This window comes from Moschus berezovskii, chromosome 20 (genome assembly GCF_049115385.1).
Source record: "Moschus berezovskii isolate FMDL1 chromosome 20, NW_MosBer_1.0, whole genome shotgun sequence".
Taxonomy (NCBI): Eukaryota; Metazoa; Chordata; class Mammalia; order Artiodactyla; family Moschidae; genus Moschus; species Moschus berezovskii.
Genome location: NC_142479.1, coordinates 35,216,981 through 35,236,086, shown reverse-complemented (window position 1 = coordinate 35,236,086; position 19,106 = coordinate 35,216,981). Strand labels below are relative to the sequence as shown.

General features: G+C 50.4%; 1 protein-coding gene across 5 annotated transcripts in view; it reads left to right on the top strand.

Annotated features, from left to right (window-relative positions):
• SMG6 (SMG6 nonsense mediated mRNA decay factor) overlaps window positions 1-19,106 on the top strand; it is a 200,047-nt gene that overhangs the window by 91,320 nt on the left and 89,621 nt on the right. For all 5 annotated transcript variants that reach the window (XM_055403438.2, XM_055403453.2, XM_055403447.2 and 2 more), the window contains 3 exons: window positions 408-524; window positions 2,083-2,251; window positions 13,801-13,996. In XM_055403438.2, the coding sequence (XP_055259413.2) occupies window positions 408-524; window positions 2,083-2,251; window positions 13,801-13,996 (482 nt within the window). The remainder of the gene's footprint in view (window positions 1-407; window positions 525-2,082; window positions 2,252-13,800; window positions 13,997-19,106) is intronic.

The following is a 19,106-nucleotide window of genomic DNA, read 5'->3' as shown; positions in this document are numbered from 1 at the left end:
TTAACTGGTGACTTTATTCCTGCCATCTATACATTAGAGAGACTGAGTTAATATGACTTCCTGTTCACTGCGGGTTCATGTCATCAGCAGAGAGCATGCAGTTTGGGCTCCGACTGTACACCTGGGGCATCTGGTCTCGGGGAAGTGGTGTGAGACAGAATTTATACCAGGGAGCCCTATAATAACCATATCGGGCACTTACCACATGCCAGGCATCCTGGTTAGTGCTTCACGTGCGATACTTTATTTAACCTTTTGACTGCCCTTTGAGAGTGGGAATCTTCCAGCCCCAGGCTCAGATGAGGAAAAGGAACTCAGTGACACGACCAAGGACTTCCACCTCATAAGGTGGGGAGAGGAGCCCTTAGCCCCCAGGACACTGATGGACTTGCTTTTCCCATCCCCAGACTGCTTCTCGGAGGAGTGTCGCTCTGTGATCCAGGAGCAGGCTGCAGCCCTGGGCCTGGCCATGTTTTCTCTCCTGGTGCGACGCTGCACCTACTTACTGAAGGAGTCGGCCAAAGGTAAGCAGACGAGGGCCCCTGGCTGGTGGACCTTCCAGCTCCTGGGTCCTGTCCAGACACGCTCAGGAGGCCATGCTGTGTTCTCCGTGTTTTCTCCCTCTACTCCGGGCTCCCTCTTGCCACCGTGCCCTCTTCCTTTTGCCTACCTGACTAGTCCCACTTCCTCTCTGGCCCTCCTTCCGTTTTGTGGAAAGGAGAGGAGACTTCTTTCATCCTCTGTCTCTCTTCTCCTTTAACAGGATTTTCACTGTACTTCTGAACTGCTGAGTGTTCACGCAACTTGAAAAATGAGTTTTCCTCGATGTTCATTATTGATGTTTTGGTTTCCCCCTCTCTCTGTATGACCCTCTTTGTTTGGTACCCGGTGGGGGCTGTAACTGCTGTGGACCAGCCATCTCCAGGAGACTCACTGGACCAGATCAGGGTTCTTTCTAGCCCTTGCTTTGAGCAGTGTCACCATGTCCTTTAAGTCTGCCCTTAGAATTCCAAGCCTGACTTCTGGGCCACGTAAGGCAGGCCTGAAGGGTGTACCTTTCTTTCAGCTTCTGGATCAGTTGTGATGAGTAGTGAGGCCCCTCTGTTGTTCCCCAGCCACATCAGCCTTTGGGAGTGCCTCTAGCCGCTGGGGCCACCTATTTAGAGGGAGGGAGGTTAATTGGATAGAATCTCAAATTTACAGAAAAGTTTCGGGAATAATACTGTCTTACTTACCCCTCACCCAGACTCCCTAATTGTTAACATTTTACCACACTTGCTTTAAGTTATCTCTCTTTCCATACACACACATACATGTATTATTTTCTTTATGAACCATTTGATCATAAGTTGCAGACAGGGTAGCTTCCCCGCCCCACCCCTTCCCACAGCAGATAGTTGACTGTGTACTTCCTAGTCACAAGGACCTTCTCTTACATGACAGTACTGTTATCACAGTCAGGAAGCCAGCATTGATACAGTACTATTATTGAATCTACAGACCTTACTGAGTTTGTATCAGTTGTCCTAAAAAAATATTTCTTTCTGGTCTAGGATCCACTCCAGGATCGGACATTGCATTTAGATGTCATGTCTCTTTATAGTCTCCTGCAACATGGATGGTTTCTGAGTATTCCTTTGTTCTTCATGCTCCTGACATGTTTGAAGCATGCAGGACATTTATCTTGTGGAACGCCCCACTGTTCGGGTTTCTCTGATACTTCCTCACCATCAAATTCAGGTGGTTCCATTTGAGCAGGAACCCTGGTGCCATGTCAGTGCTGTGCTGAGGGAAGGCTAAAGTGGGTGTGGGTGGGAGGCTGGAGGCCAGGGTGGTGACCATGTCGCCAGGCCGCAGGTGGAGCACAGGCAGCTGTGTGCGGGGCAGTCCCAGTGCACTGGTTCTCTCTTTGTCCTGCTTTTCAGAATCCTCTTAGGTGCTGGCACTTGTCCTTCGCTTCTTTCCCAGCTGTCCTGTGGACGTGGTCTCCCTTCCGTGGGAGCTGGCTGCTGTCCTAGCGCCCCTGGCCACACGCGGGGCCTCTGCAGATCTAGGCCCACCTCTTACCCTTTGCCTCTGCAGCTCAGCTGTTCTCTCCTGAGGGGGAGGAGGATCAAGATGACATCAAGGTGTCCTCCTTTGTCACGGACCTGAAGGATCTGCTCCCCAGTGTGAAGGTCTGGTCAGACTGGATGCTCGGCTACCCAGACACCTGGAACCCTCCGCCCACCTCCCTGGACCTGCCCTCACAGTGAGTCAGCCCTGCCCGCCCGTGTTCCCACAGCCCCCTCCTGTGGCCTGCTGACCTGGGTCTCCCCTCTTCATGTGAGCGTGGGTGTCCTTCTGTGAACACCTCCCAGGGCCCTGAGGTGCCGGGTTGTCTCTGCCTGCTCTCTGGTCCGTACCTCCTCCTCCTCTCAGCCTTGCTTTCTCTCATTTCATGGCTCGCCCTGTTTTGCTCCTTGCCCTTGGTCTTGTGAGTTCTCACCGTGCACTGCTCACGCTCACCGTCTCCGTGGCTGCCTCCTGGGTCTGATCAGTGTGTGAGACCCTCTTTCTCCCTTTTAGTTCACCTCCACGCGTCTCTCAGGCCCTCGCCGCTTCTCATGCTGGCCTGCGCACTCTGTCTCCTCGCCTCCCTCTCGTGATGCTGTGTGCGTGGTGGGGGTGAGAGCACGCATCGGTTTCCCACTCACTCCATCCCCACCCGCTGCAGCACGTCCTGCCTCATCTCCCTGGCTCTGGATGTTGGTGTGGGGAATGTGCGTGTCTGCTGGGTGTGTCTATGTAGATCTCTTTGTGTGTCCATATGACTTTTTTCTCTCTGTTATAAAAATTGTGGTAAAAAATATATATGACAGAGTCTGCCATCTTAACCGTTTCTAGGTCTACAGTGCATTCCCGTTGTTGGGCAACCGTGTAGAGTGATTTCTTGTGTTCGTAGCAGTGTGTGAGTTGTAGCTCTGTGTGTGCCTGTTTGGGTCTGGTCGTCTATGGTGTCTGATTGTGAGGGGCGTTTTGGTATTAATGGGTGTGTGCGTGTGAGGGGATTTGTCTGTTGAAGGCTCTTGGTGTGCCTTTCCACGTCTGTGCATGTATACGTGTTCGCGTGCTGTGTCCACATCTGTGTCTGGGTCTCTTTGCAGGGTTCCTGTGTCCCCATGAGGACTCTGTGTCACTGTGTGTCTGACGCCATGTCTCTGTTCATGTATACGTCTGGGCCCATGTCGGTCCATCTCTGCTTTGGTCCTGCCCGTGTCTCGCTATGTGGCTGTGTCCTGTGGGAGTGTTTGTGTATGTTCCTGAGCCTCTGTGCCCAGGACTGCCTGTGTCCCTGTCCACGTTTGTCTGTGAGTTTGTCTCTGTGTGTCAGTCTAGGCCTCCCTGTTGGGTGTGGGGGAAGCTTTCTCTATGTGTGGGTCTTCCCAGGTGTCCATCCACCTGCCTCTGTCTGTTCCTCCTGCCCGCCTCAGCTTGTTCCCGCCTGCCTCTTCTCCTGCCTCCCTGCCTGCTGTTTGTGTGTGTCTGTATCAGGGGTCAGCAAGCTGTGGCCCATGAGCTAAGAATGGTTTACATTTTTAAATGGTTGAGAGAAAGATCAGAAGTATAAGACTTCATGACTTGCAGAAAGTATATGAAAAGGGACCCTGAACAGGGCCCATAAAGCTGTACTAGAACACAGCCATGCTTGTTTGTTTACTCTCTGTCCACGGCTGCTCGCGCACTGCAGTCATAGGGCTGAGCAGTTGTGGCAGAGACCATGCGGGCTGCAGAGCCAAAAGTATTTGCCATCTGTCCCATTATAGAAAAGGTTTGCGGCTCCTGCTCTGTATCCATGTTTCTACATGTCTTGTTCTTCTGTGTGTTCAGGTCACCGTGTATGTGTGTGTTTGTGTTTGCCTAAGAGCGTCCTAATGTGTGTGCACCCAGGCACCTGTTTCTGGTCAACTCTGTTGACTGTCCATTTCTCTCCCGTATTCTTTCTCTTTTCCTATCGCGGTCTCTCCCTCAGCATCTCTCTCTGTCCGACCTTTCTGTCTCCCTTTGTCCCTTCCCCCTCACCCCTCCCCTGCCTTCAGCTGTATTGTGGTCTCTGGCAGGTGTAGTGCACTCACAGTTCCTCAGTCTCTGTTGGGCGTATACACGTGTGTTCAGGAGCTAGCATCCATGCCCAGCGTCTTCTCATTCTTGTCTAGCGCTCTTCCCTGGGAGGGGAGAGTACTGGAAGGAGGAGGATGGCTGGCTGGGATGGTACATTTCTAGGGAGTGGGGAGGGTGCTTCTCTGGGCTGGGTGCCAGCCATGCCATGGGAGTCTCCAGGCTCCTGGGTGACACGCAGAGGTTTCTGGCCAGCAGTTAATTGACCTTTCCGTGTGGACTGTAGAGTCTGATTCTTTCTTGCCTTTCCTTCCTCATATTTCTCCCTTGCTCCTCACCCCTGGACCATTCAGCCCACCTTCCCCAGGACCCCCCAGCTCTGCCTCTGTAACCCTGTGGGTGATGCTCACAGCACCAAACAAACCTCTGCATCTTGCCTGTGAACCCTCTTAAGTTTCCAGGACGCACTCCAGGCTGAGGCCCCATGAGCCAGAGTTGAACCCTGAGCTGGGCAGCTGCGGACACACAAAGGAGCGGGCTGATCTGGCTTGGGGCAGCCAGTTCTCAGCAGCGTTCCCTGAAGAGTTAACATGTCAGCCTCTGACTTTTCAGGCCATTAATCTGCAATGCCGACTAGGCAGTTTGCAGTTCTGGAAAGAAACTGACAAGGAAGGACTCTTGCTCACGTATCTCAAGCCACTGCTTCTGAGCATGTGCAGGGGTCACAGTGTCTTCCTCCCTTTCACTTGGCCTGGGGAGAGGCAGACCATCTGCTCCTGGAGCTTGGGCTTGCCCTGGGTCACTCCACCTCACAGCCTTAGGTATGGTCCACCCAGATCGTTTCCCCGTATCCTGGCCATCAGGCTGGCTAACCTCTCTGCTGCGACCTGTCTCCCTTCACCCCTCCTCCCTCTCCCACCCCCTTGGCTTTTGTTTGGCTGAGGAAATGGAAAGCTCACACAGGAAGTGCTGGGCCTCATTTGCTCGAGGTGCTGAGTCTGTTTTCTCTGTGGATGCTGGAGCAAATGGACCGTTGCCGGCTCATGCGAGCTGCTGCCCATCTTTGGGCAAGGGCTCGGTCTGCAGCTGGGCACGTGGTCCAGGCCACATCCACCCACAACTGGCCTTCACCTCCAAGGCCACAGAGAGACAGAGGGGGACTGGGACATGTGAATCAAATTTGCTCAGTCTTTTCAGACTTTCCTTCACAGGGATAGTAAATCCGACCAAATAATGTGAATCTGATTGCTTAGTAAACAAGTTCCTGTAGCTGTTAACTTACTCTTTGATGAGTCCAGACTAGGCTGGAGAAGACAGTGTGGTAGAGAATAGAGTCCTTCCTGCACCGTCTGCCTTTGCAGTCAGAATCAGCGGCTGGTTGTCTCTGGAATGCAAGTTTAAGCATAGAGGAGGGGCCCTGCCATCCCGGGGCCTGACCACAAGGTACGGTGGTTTGAGGGCTGGTGCCACTGGACCAAGCAGACCTGGTCTGACCATCACCCCACCTCATAGCCTTCAGATCCAAACTGTGGAAAAGTGGAGTCAGAACTGACCTCCCTTGTTTCTGGTTTCTCATATAACCGCCTAACATTCACTGAGGGGACGCTACGGTTGAGGGACTGGCAGGGTCTGGTAGCTCTTCTCTAGGTTACGGAATGACATCTCGCGCCCGCTGATCTCCCGCACTGTGGAGCCTTTTTGGTTTAAGGCTGTGAGGAGTAACATGCCCAGATAGTTCTATGGTGTCAGAGCAGAAATCCCGCTGACACACTCCGTCCCCGTGCTCCTTTTCACTCTGGACGGTCTGGGAACGTTCTCAAGAGAGTAGGAAGGAGACCGCTTCCACCTCACACCTCTCCTTTGCGTGTTTTCATTAGTCTGTGCCTGCATTTGTTTCCTGCAAAGTCAGATTCCTCGTTGATCCTAAACAAAGGTGACCAGAAAGCCTACGCTTCAGTTTTCTTCTCTTCCAGAAATGCCTACTCCCACGTTGTCTCCTTGACACATTTGGACCCTTGTTTAATCTTATTCCTTCATTCCCCTTCTGCCTTTCATTGTGTTACCATCTTTCCTTGCACAGTCAGTCACTTCGAAGCATCCTCCACCTTCTCAGGGGAATTCTAAACCACATCATGAGGTCTCCCTGGTTCTCTCCTCTTGGCCCATATTCCTCTTCTTTCTGGTCACATTGACTGTTCCTCGCAGGAGCCACTTAGGCACATATGGAGCCCTTGTTCTGATGGTGACAGGACTTCCCTGACACTGTGGAGTGACGGGGCAGGGCTCCAGCGCCATTTGTGCCTCTGCACACAGTGGCACTTAGTAGGCTGGCGTCGGCCCGTGTGCACGTTGATTTCCCATTCGTGTCTGTTAGGAGTTGTAATGGGATGGCTTTGTATCCGAGATTTGGGTATGGAGGATTGTAGCAGGGTGTGGAAGGTTGCCTTGAGCTTTAGTCTGTTTAGAACAGATCACAGTGTTTGGAGGGGACATTCACATGTTGGGGGTTGGAGGAGGAGTGGGAGCACAGATTCTGTGCCAGGGCTTTCGTGAGAGGGGAGGGGCAGCCACTCCCAACTCTGCCTAGGGAGCATGAGGCCGTTGTGAACGTCAGGTGGCAGAGAAGAGCAGGGCAACGGGCTTCCGTGAGCCCACACGTAGCCCCCTTGCATCCCAGGACCTTTGGCAAGGCGAGGGCAGTGGGACAACCTACCTCATTTCAGAGGCTCCGCCAAAGCCAAATCTTCCCTCATCTTGATCTCTAGTTCTCAGTAAGTGAAAGAGTCAGGGGACTTTGAGAACATCCAAACCTAGCCCAGCTGTGGCAGTTGGTTTATTGCTTTCAGCTGGTACTTGAACCCAGGTCCTGGTCTTGGAGGCTTTCCCAGGTTTAATCCCCGGAGCTTTCTCTGCAGCTGTATGACACTGCGCTGACCCCGAATGAGGATAGGAAAATAGAACCGGTGCCAAGCCAGAGTCTCTTTTTCATTTGGAGTCTGGCTGTCTGCCCATGACCAGGGTTACATAATGGGAAACATAGCCGGGGCTCTGGAGAGCCCGCGCTTCACCAGGCTGCCCAGACCTTCGCATTCTGATGCTATATATCTTCCTAATTGTAGCTCGGATGCATTTATCACACTGTTGGATTGGAGTACTGTTAAAAAAAAAACTCCAGAAATTCCTGGACTTGCTGCTTTTCCATGGCTTGTCTTGTGTAGTCTATGGAGCATGCTGGAAATGACCTGGAGGGAGCCCCCTGAGGTGCCGTCACCTCGGGAGACGTGGGGACATGGAGGGAGCGTGCAGTAAGCTAATTTCCGCAGGGAGCCCGCCTGTGCTGACCCTGTAGACGAGATAGACATTCCTGAGTTAAAAAGAAGCTCATTCGCTCACCCTCCTAGGCAGCTCTGAAATAAGAACTAATCCCAAGCCTAGTCGGCACCCCTTCAAGGACGCTTAATACGTCTTCCCAGAAGGGCATTTTAGGAGGTCACTAAGTACTAGTCCATCAGCACTTCCCTGAAGGAAGTGGTGGTGACTGTGGGAAGCCCCTTTGCTACCCTGGCTCCCCACCCAGTCTCCCTGGCTCCGGGTTGGGGCGTCAGCACTCTAGCCTGGCACCAGGGGGTTCCTCTTCCTCCAAGTGCTGAGTGTGGGGCACACGTGATCTCTCCCACGGCAGGAGCCGCCCCCCCCCCCAGGACTTCTTGTGAGAGGAAGGGGTGTTGGCCCAAGGCTCCAATCTGACCCCAGCAGGGTACAGCCGCTGACCCCGGGAGAGTACTTTCCAGCTCCAGGCTGAGGTTATTTGGGTCCAGTGTATGCTAAACTGAGAAGACGTGTTGGAGTGGTTACAGCTCAGAATTCAGAGAGGCCAGAACCGTGAGAATCCGCACCAGGGAGGCCACCGAGGACTCCACTCAGGCCGTGGAGATGTCGAGGTCCCCTGGGGACTGCTCTTTCCCAAACACACAGTGCTGATGGGTTTAACACACCATTGTCATGCGACCAAGGCCATACGTCTGAGCATAGCTTAGGAGAACTGAAGTCAAATAAGGCGCTGACCTAGAGAGAGGTTGAGGGAGGCACAGGAGAGGTACTTGAGAAATCCTGGAATGAGGTTACCGTGACCTGCTGTTGGCCATAGGGCTCCAGCTGCACTGCTGAGAACATGAAGTTTATGTTCTCAGAGAAGTGCAGGGTGACTGGGCTGCAGATTGATTTTGCCCTATTGGGCAGAATTAATTTCAGCGGGCACTCTTCCAAGGGCCCAGGTTGACTTGTTTGTGTGAATTAGAAAGGCAGAAAGGATCTTCTTTAACTGAATCTCGTAGTTCTCGGTGGTCACCTAATAAACAGTGATGTTCTCAGAGGATGGTATCTGGCCGCCCATGTCTTAACTCCTAGAGCAGTGAGAGCCCTGATAACGTCGTCTCCTGTTTATATCACGGTGGCATCTGGAAAATACAGTGTGGTTCCCAAGTCTCAGAGAGAGCTGCGTAGATCTCCCCCACCCCCACCCAGGCTCTGCCCCCATCCTGCCGAGCTGCCTAGCCTGAGACCAGAACCAGAGCCTCAGCCCACTGAGAACAGAGTTGGCTTTCCAAGGGACTTACTGAGCTATTCAAGCCCAGGTACTATTCTTTTGACTCTACCAAACTTGTTGCATTCAGGTCCGTTCTGCTAATACTTGCTCATTTCCTCCAGTTTCCTCCAGCTGGGTGGGGGGGTCCTGCAGAACTCCCATGGAGCTTGGAACCCTGTGTGGAGGGTTGTGGACTAGAATATGATGGTCCATGGGCAAACAAGTTTGAAAAAGAGGATATTACATATCTTAAGAGCATTTCTCTTGCTGTGGCCTTTAGTCTTGCCCCTTTGCGGCTATAGTCCACAGACCATCTCTTTTTCAGTTTTCTTGTGCCTGGCTTCTGTGCCATCTTCGCCGTGTTTCTAGAGCTCCTCACCTCAGGAACCAAAGACCCAACTCGTTTCCCATCTGTACTGCTTCTCTGATCTTCCATAGCTCCGAAACACAATGCAGGGCTTCTTCTCACTCAGCTCTTTCCGGGTTTGTTCTGCAGCTGTGGCGTTTGAATGTTAGTGTTTAAACAAGCTGGTATTACACAGGAAATGGCCACCTCCACAGGCCCCTGCAGGCTTGTAACATGGGGTCATTGTACTTGATATTAATCACCAGTCAGCCTGTTCCCCCAGTAAAAAATATGAAGGGGTGTGTGAGGGCTCAGTCCTCCTCAGACTTGCCAGAAGGATGACCAGAGCCCCAGCGGGGCCCTTGTCCTCATTCTCTGAACTGTCGTCCCGGCCTAGGGTGGAGTTAGCAGAAAAGTTCGTACCTGACCTGCTCCCTATAAAACCAGCAGATCTGCCCTCCTTTCTGAAGTTTAGGAAGGAGCTTGATCGACCTCTGTGGTGTAACTTGCCTCACACCTGAATCTTTCCAGGCACGTTGTAGTTGAGTGGCATGTCGTATGAGGAAATGCCAAAATTGAAGAAACCAGAAACCCATGGTCCACCTGAGATCAGGGCTTCTCGGTTCCTTGTACCGAAGCTACTTTTCAAACACTGTTTGTAGAACTAACCCCAGCCCAAAGGGTTAATCTGATTCCCCGAGTCAATATCCCCCCAAACAACCGGCCAAGAGTGTGCGTTGGTTCATTTCTGTGAAATGTGTTTCCCTAGTCACCTGGACTGGCCTGGGCTGCATTGTATCGGCCGGCAGCTGCACCGCACTCAAACTGACAGCTACATTAAACCTTGGAATTCTGAGGCAATAAAAAGTAAATTAACTCTTATTTTTTTCCTTTCCTGGTGGAGTAAGTGAATGCCTGTCTGTAGGGAAGTGAGCAAGCCTTGGTCCTGAGTGCATACCTCTAACTAGCCACCGCTGGTTGGTCCCAAGCTAGGATCTGGTGTTCAGACTCCAGCCAGAGGTCTGCTTTCCCAGTGTGTGGCGTGTTCTGTGGGGTTGGACCACTGGGTCACCTTGCAGCTGCCGATCCCTGCTCACTAGTCACATCACAGCTGCCTGAGAGGCTCCCTTGCCGCCATTCTGAGAACCATAAACAGACTCACATGCAGTTTCATGTTCTCTGGCTGCCTTGTGTCTGTTTGGGGGGAAGATTTTTTTGGACTCTGGAAGCTTTCCCCAAATATGAACTGGGACCAGAACAAACCAGAGGGATTTGCCCAAGCAGGTAGCGCTCTAGAGGGTTCATTTAGAACCACTGGTGGCTTGAGCATGTCTGGAAACTCTCCTAGGGAGTCATTTCCTAAGCGTTTCTAGAAGAATGGGAGCGGTGTAAGGTTCCTCACTGACACCAGAATTGGACATCGGGCCCCTTGGCCTGGGCCAGCCTTGAATCCTTAGCATTCAAGGGCTGCAGTAGGGTGAAGGTTGGAAGGTACTCCCAGCTGGGATAAAGACTAGAGCAGGAAAAGGCTAACTTTCCCCCTTCTAGTCAGACAGGAAGCCCTGTGTTCACCCGCGGAACTGACCTCTCAGCCCAGAGGCCCGATGAGGGTAAGCTGAGGTGACGGTGCCCAGGTTCCAGGAATTCCCTCATCCCGTTGCAGACGTCTTAACTTTGAGTTCAGGCATCTCACCTAGTTTTTCAAAGTACTTCTTCCTTTCAGTATTAGTTTCCTGACACTCTCTTCTCCCCCACCCTCTGTGGGGAGTCACCATATGGTCCATGGGCACCTGGTCAGTCGTCGTGTTTATGGGGCTCAGCGAGGAAGGAGAGGACTATCGATGAGCTATGAAGTGATCTGGGGCAGCCCCACTGCGATACCAGAAGAAAGTAGCCACTAGACTCGCACACCCATCTGGAGGGGTCCAGACAGAAATGACCTTTCCTCGGAGCATTTTGTGTATTTATTCCCTTGGTTCTGCTCAGTCTAGCTTGGCCCCTTGGGCCCCTTGACATTTCTGAGTTAGGAACTCAGGACACTTCCTATGTCTTTTGGCATCAGCTGCTGTTTACAAATCAATACTAGGGTGGGAACTCCCATCCACTGCATTTCTGCAGCGAGTCTCCAGGTTTGGGCACAAGGTGGGTGGTAATGGGCGAAAGGCAGATGTGGGCCGGGGTCTCTTGTGGTGGCCAGCAGTCTCTGGGAGGAGTCCGTTTTGGTTTATCTGAGCCTTAGGGACAGGGAGCATGGTAATGAGAACCACATGGTACCACATATTTCTTCGTCTTGGATCCAAGATGGTAGGGGTGGGAGGATGAGAGAGGGATGTAGGGCCTCCCATTGTGGCAGCCACGGGTGATTTTCTGCCGCCTCTCCCTGGTTTGAGACGTTGCTGCCCACACCACCACCACCTCCCCCCACCCCCAAGTACGTCCTGAAGCAGCCTTGACCTGCACAGCACCAACCAAGGCCCCCAAGCCAAGAATTCAGCTGGGAGACTTTTCACCTTCTTCCTTCTCGCTGTCGTCTTTCCTGTTTATTTTCCAAATTGCTGCTCTGCAGCCGAGCAGTGCCTGTTGGCCAGAGCTCACCACTGCTGTGGGATCAGACTCAGGCAGTGGGCTCAAGTGGCCAGCAGGGCACAGAGGGAGGAAGCGGGGAGCTGGAAGAGCCTCCCTGTGCGTCTCCCATGGGCAGCGCTAACCTCGGAGGCGGCCCTGAGCGGCCCTATCACATCCGGTGCTTGTCTCTGCAGCCGGGACCGGAGGATAAACTATCAGAGCTGTGGGGCAGTGCATCATTCCTCTTATTATTTTCTTCTCTGCAGATGGGGTCGTGGAAAGTTCAGTTCCTTTTAACCCTCCAAGTTCTGTTTATTCTACAGCTGGTAGCCTGAATGCCGCGTTTCCCATTACATCACAAAGGGGCTCAGGCAGATCTCCGCACAGAAACGTGTTGCAACTGTTTATTTTTTTCCATATTTAAACATTTCTGACAGCCAAACTCAGCCGAGCCAAAAGATGGAGCTTTGTGAATGAGTCCGGTCGTCGGTGTCTGTGCAGAGAGAGAGGCTTTAGAAAGCTCTCGCCTCTCCAGTGATTCTTCCCAAACACGTTCTTGTTCCTGGGCAAAGCCTGGGAGGCGAGTCATTGTGCGATACACGTGTGTTGATTATGTGTCGTTGTGTGATTAATGGAGCTGTGTTCCGCCTCGTTCCCAGGACACTCTTGAAAACAAGATGTTTCATTTCACGGCCTTTTCCTTGTGCAGCGATTTCAGTAAATAAACCAGTGCAGGCTTCTTCCACCGGGATCCAGGCAAGGAGTCCTCACACCTCTACTCCAGTCTCTCCCCCAGCATCACCTTCAGTGCTATGGCCCTTGAATGCCCTCTCTTCTGCCATCTCCCAAAAGCTCCCCGTCTCTGGGAGATAACACGTTCCTCAGGTCTGAGGCCCCTCCCTGGCAGATCTGGCTCATGCGCAGTGACTCCTCTGGGAAGATTCCAGGATGTAGCTCGCTCTTATAGCTCTCTTCTGCTTCTTGCCTCTCGCCACCCCATCTCTTGAGCCTCATTGTAAAGCTTTTTTCTTTGTTATTCTGTGCAACTCACTCCTTTTAGAGTACAGCTTAGCATCCGTAGGGCACTTGCCTGTTCCAGACGCCCTGGTTAAGGTAGTCTTCTAGGAAAGAAAGCCAAGTCCTGTACAGCCCAGGGCCTGTAAACTTGGCAGGTCCCGGATCTGACCACAGTTTGACTGTTAGAGCTGTGTCCCATACAGACGAAGCAAGAAAGCTCTAAGGATCCTTAGCATCCACCAAAGCAGGGGTGTGAGCCACAGGAGAGTTTTGACAAATGACAGTGACAGAGAAATGAACCTCTTTATTCTAATTTGACCCTGAAGTTCAAACTGGGGTGAGCCAGACTTTGTCTTTTCAGGAGTTCTTAGCATGTTTGACCAGGACCTGGTGATACGCAATTAGGGTGAGCAGCCAACCCCGTTTGCCCAAGACTGAGGGTTTCTGACTACCTGGGACTTTCAGTGCTAAAACTGGGACAGTCCCAGGCAAACTAGAAGAGTTGGTCACCCTGTATGTTACCTTCCACTTGCCTGGGAGAGGAGGGGGAGAGTGGTGGCCAAGACAGTACTGATGTCGTTCACCTTTTCCTTCCTAGGAGGATCTTGGTAGGCCAGAAATGAAGTTTTTGTTGGGTGTGTTTGATTGTTTTCCTCCTTACCTATAGGAAGCGATCTCTAAACCATTGTAGGGGACTGGGGTGGGAGGCAGCAACCACGTGACTCATTGCCTGGTGTGTCTCGTCCCTCTGGCTGTGTAGGAGGAGGAGAGATTGGCATCGTGTTGCTATCTGTGTGGCATATACTTGGCTGCACAGGAGCAGGGGAATTCTGGGAGCCGCCTCAGGCACTGGTTGTCTTGAATGTTTGAGTAAGTGTCTCAGGCACATTGTCTGGAAAGGTGACAGGACCTGCATTAGGCAACTGATTCTCTAAATTCTTTTTCCTTTCTGGTTAGGATTAAAAGCGTCCCCCTAATCAATTTCAACTTTGCAGAGATGGACACACACACCCACCAGATTACTGCCATGGGCGCAGTTTTGTCTCCGAGCTCTTTGGGTTAGATTTCCTGGCAGATGCCAGCCGTAGATGGCATTTGCCACAAGCACGTCCCTGCCCACGAGTGCTTCGACGGCTTGAACTGGTCCCTCTCTGGAGCTGCTGTTCTTGTCTTCCCTCCTTTCTCGCAGGGTGGATGTGTGGTCGACGTTGGCTGACTTCTGTAACATACTGACTGCGGTGAATCAGTCTGAGGTGCCACTGTACAAGGACCCGGACGATGACCTCACCCTCCTCATCCTGGAAGAGGATCGGCTTCTCTCGGGCTTTGTCCCCTTGCTGGCTGCCCCTCAGGACCCCTGCTACGTGGAGAAAACCTCGGATAAGGTCAGCCCCAGGCCACACATCCCTCCCCCACTCACCCCTCCTCTCAATTCTCCAGACTTTTTTATTCTTGGGAAGTTTTCTGTGCAAACGGAACATGATTAAGTCATTGAGGAGGGTGTTAAGGGAAAATATCGACCTTTTAGCCGCTGACATCCAGCTCTGTGTCCTGACAAAAAAAAAGCCCTCTCGACTTCCTTTGGTGTGTGTGCGCGCTCGCTGGCATGTTGTGTATACGATCATTTCCTCACTTGTTTAAATAGTGCAGCTTGTGTTGGCAGTGCTCTCACTCAGCTCCAAATGGTTTGCATCATGCTTAAGGCACCCTCCTTCCTCCCCCCTTCCATCCTTCCCCCCAGCCACAAAACTCTGCACTAGGAAAACAGCCAGGGCTTTTTCCCTTCTCTAAGGAGGAGAGTGATAAATAGGTGACTAGAGAGAAGCAGACACCATGTGTTAACTTACAAAAAAAGCTTTTAGGAATATGAAGCATTCCCCGCTGCCTGGTTTCTATTTTTCTTCCTCTGAGGACCGCGTTTTAACCTGAACTTTTTCCTTGTCTGTCTGTTTATAGAAAACAAAGCCCATTGCCTGTTGCCTTGGTGGGGACTGTGGAGCTCTTAGTCTCTGCTTAACAGTTGGGGCTGCGGCCAGGTGTGGAGAGTAGAGCCGTCCTTTCCGCTTCCCATTCCCGTGCAGCAGTTGCTGGGCTGGGGAAGTTACTCCCAGAGACCCCCGGAGCAGGGTCTCCTACGCCAAGCAGGGGATCCCTGTGACTGACCCCTGTGCGGAGTTGTTGGCGTCACGACCCCTAGGGGAGAGCCTTTTGGAGACAGTCCCTCAAGTGGCTTCTCAGAAGGAAAGCTTTTGAGCTAGATGAAGTATGTATAGAACGGCAGGTAGATTTTTTTGTCGTTTTAATGTCAGATAGTAAAAGCTAAAATCCAAACATAAACTACAAATGTGAGAGATTTTATGTTGAATGTAAATTTTTTTAATTCATCTTTGTGAAAAAAGGATCTATTCCTTGTAGACAAGTAAAAAGGGAAAAAAATGTATCCACAACTCCTTTACCCCGCAAAGAGTCGAACACGACTGAGCGACTGAACTGAACTGAACACAACTGTTATTTTTGCTGATTATCAGTTCAGTTTCTCAGTCGTGTCCGACTCTTTGTGACCCCATGAATCACAGCACGCCAGGCCTCCCTGCCCATCACCAAATCCCGGAGTTCACTCAAACTCATGTCCATCAAGTCGGTGATGCCATCCAGCCATCTCATTCTCTGTCGTCCCCTTCTCCTCCTGCCCTCAATCCTTCCCAGCATCAGAGTCTTTTCCAGTGAGTCAGCTTGTCGCATGAGATGGCCAAAGTATTGGAGTTTCAGTTTTAGCATCAGTCCTTCCAATGAACACCCAGGATTGATCTCCTTTAGAATGGACTGGTTGGATCTCCTTGCAGTCCAAGGGACTCTCAAGAGTCTTCTCCAGCACCACAGTTCAAAAGCATCAATTCTTCGGCTCTCAGCTTTCTTCACAGTCCAACTCTCACATCCATACATGGCCACTGGAAAGAACATCAGTTCAGTTCAGTTCAGTTCAGTCGCTCAGTCGTGTCCTTGACTAAACGGACCTTTGTTGGCAAAGTAATGTCTCTGCTTTTTAATATACTATCTAGGTTGGTCATAACTTTCCTTCCAAGGAGTAAGCGTCTTTTAATTTCATGGCTGCAATCAGCATCCGCAGTGATTTTGGAGCCCCCAGAAATAAAGTCTGACACTGTTTCCACTGTTACCCCATTTATTTCCCATGAAGTGATGGGACCAGATGCCATGATCTTTGTTTTCTGAATGTTGAGCTTCAAGCCAACCTTTTCACTCTCCTCTTTCACTTTCATCAAGAGGCTTTTGAGTTCCTCTTCACTTTCTGCCATAAGGGTGGTGTCATCTGCATATCTGAGGTTATTGATATTTCTCCCGGCAATCTTGATTCCAGCTCGTGCTTCTTCCAGCCCAGCATTCCTCATGATGTACTCTGCATATAAGTTAAATAAGCAGGGTGACAATATACAACCTTGACGTACTCCTTTTCCTATTTGGAACCAGTCTGTTGTTCCATGTACAGTACTGACTGTTGCTTCCTGACCTGCATACAGGTTTCTCAAGAGGCAGGTCAGGTGGTCTGGTATTCCCATCTCTTTCAGAATTTTCCACAGTTTATTGTGATCCACACAGTCAAAGGCTTTGGCATAGTCAATGAAGCAGAAATAGATGGTTTTCTGGAACTCTCTTGCTTTCTCCATGATCCAGCGGATGTTGGCAGTTTGATCTCTGGTGCCTCTGCCTTTTCTAATTATATACAATCATATTTAACTTCCAGTATATGCACACACTTTTTTTTTTTTAAACACAACTAGGGGTCATATTATACATGTTATTTGTACTCTGATTTTAAAAATGTATTTGGCTGGGTCTTAGTTGTGGCATGAGGAATCTTAAGTTGGGGCATGTGGGATCTAGTTCCCTGACCAGGGATCAAACTCCGGCCCCCTGCATTGGAAGCACAGAGTCATAGCTATTGGACCACCAGGGAGGTCCCTGTAATCTGCTTTTTACATTTGTATCTTTTAATGTATTCTTAAATGGAATCATGTTTAAGGATCACTTAGTATTCGTTTCTGTGCAAAGATTTCTTTAACCAGTCTTTGCTTTATTGAACCAAGGGACTGTCCTGAACTTTTGAACTACTATGATATGTGAAGTGATTCCTTATAGTAGAATTTTTTTTCATATATTCCCTTTGGTTAAATTTCTATAAGCAAATAAAGGTCTCAACATTGACATATCAATGGAGTTTAAATGCAGTTAATGACTAATATTGGGAATGTGAGAACCTTTCTCTCTAGAGGAATACTCACTTTATATTTTTCCAGAAAAAAGTTGGAATAAAGTCCTGCTGTTCTAGTCTCCAAAGGGAATACTAACGGGGAGTTGTAGTGTGTGAGGCCGAGGACAGCTAACACAGTGCAGACTTTATGGAAGATGTTCAGTTGGAAGAGTTGGAAGAGAAACTGGGCAACCACGACTTGGGCCAGGGGAATCCTACTACGTCCTGTTCTTCTGTGATCATAGGGTGGTCTTGACCCTGGAGGGTGCTTTTGGAAATTGGCTATTGGGTTAACTGTCTTTCAGTGAAGAATACAGAAGGAGTCCTAACCAGCTTTAGACTTGCTAAGCCTTTCACTGTGTCGCATGTAGAATCTTAGTTCCCTCACCAGTAGTCGAACCAGTGCCTCCTACAGTGGAAGTGTGGAGTCCTAACCCCTGGACTGCCGGGGAAATCCCTCTCCCAGCTTTAGTGTGAGCATGTGATACATGTGTATGACACAGTATATGATATTCAACAGCATGTGGTAAGTACACGACTGGCAAGAAGAACACAAAGCCCGCGATCCGTGCCCTCAGCCTGTGGTCGTGACTCACAGGCTGCCCAGGGCAGTCGCAGCTCACTGAGACTCAGGTAGTCTGAAGGTAGTCTCCATTTCAAGGACTGTGAAATAGGCGTGTCTAATACAGCATCTCCAAATCCAGACTTGTGAATTTCTTTCTCCTCCAAACCTGACCTGTCTTCAGTCCTCTCACCTTGGTAAAAATGGCAGCTTTGACTTTGGTGCTGCTCATGTCAAGATTCTTGGGGTTATTCTTGGCTCCTCTCGTCTCACACCTCCATATCTAATCTGTCAGCAATCCAAGTCTTCTTTACCTTCCAAATAAACACATACAGTGCTTTCTTACCACTGTACCCTAGTTCGGTTCAGTGAAATGCCTTCTGATTAGTTTCTCTAGCTCCTCCCTCCTCCTGCTCTCATCTGTTTCCAACACAGCCACTGGAATGATCTCTTTCTTTTTATTTATGTGTTTTATATTTGGTCGTGCTGGGTCTTTGTTGCCACACACCAGCTCTCTCCAGCTGCGGTGCACAGGCTTCTCATTGCGGTGGCTTCTCTCGTTGCAGAGCACGGGCTCTAGGTGCGTGGACTTCAGTAATCGCAGTTCCTGGGCTCTAGAGACCTGGCTCACTAGTTGTAGTGCACGGGCTTTATTGCTCCATGGCATGTGGGATCCTCCTGGGCTAGGGATTGAACCCATGTCCCCTGTATTGGCAGGCAAATTCTTTGTTGTTGTTTTTTTTAATTTAAATGTTTTTTTTTTTTATTTGGAGGATAATTGCTTTACAGTGTTGTGTTGGTTTGGAAGAGAGGTTCAAGAGGGGAGGGGACATAACGTATACCTATGGCTGATTCATGTTGCCATATTGCAGGTGAATTCTTAACCACTAGACCACCTGGAAAGCCGAGAATGATCTCTTTAAAGCATCAGTAAGATCATGTCCCTTCTCTATGAACTGTCTGGTCCACCTCCTGCTACTCTGCTTGTGCCCAGTATGCCCTAGTCACGTTGGCATCCTTGCTGTTCCTCAGACCAGCCACACACTCAGGGTCTTTGCACTTGCTTTCCTTGTAACCTGGAACACCCTGTCCCCAGAACACTTTGTTGCCCTCTCACGCCCTTCTCGATGCCACCTTGGTTGGAGAGGTCTTCCCTGGCTACCCTATATAAGATACTACATGCCTTCCTTTGCGCTTTTCTCTCTTTCTCTCCATGGCAGAGAAAAATAACATCTCTTGAATACCTAGCATGTGTCAGTCCCTGAACAAGCTACTTCTGTCCAGTATTTAAGTCCACACAAGTGCCCGCCAAGTAGGTATTAGTACCTTCATTTTATAAAAGAGACAACTGAGGCTCAAGAAGGGAGTGAAGAATGATGATCAGCTCTTATGAAACATCTCCACCACTGACCTGGAAGATCAGTATCGATACGGGGGACTCTTTAGGAACTCTCGACCTTTTGGACATCTGAAGAAGAGAGACATCTTCTCCAGCTTCTGGTGTTCATGACTAAGAAATGTAAAGTATCTCAAGGACTTTGTAGCAGCAACATGAGGATTTCATCGTGGTTGAGAGTGGTCACGTTTGGTCCAGCCTGGATGTTCACTAGACAGGCATCCACTGAGCAGACCTACACCACTCCTGTGTACACAGCAGGAGAGTTCC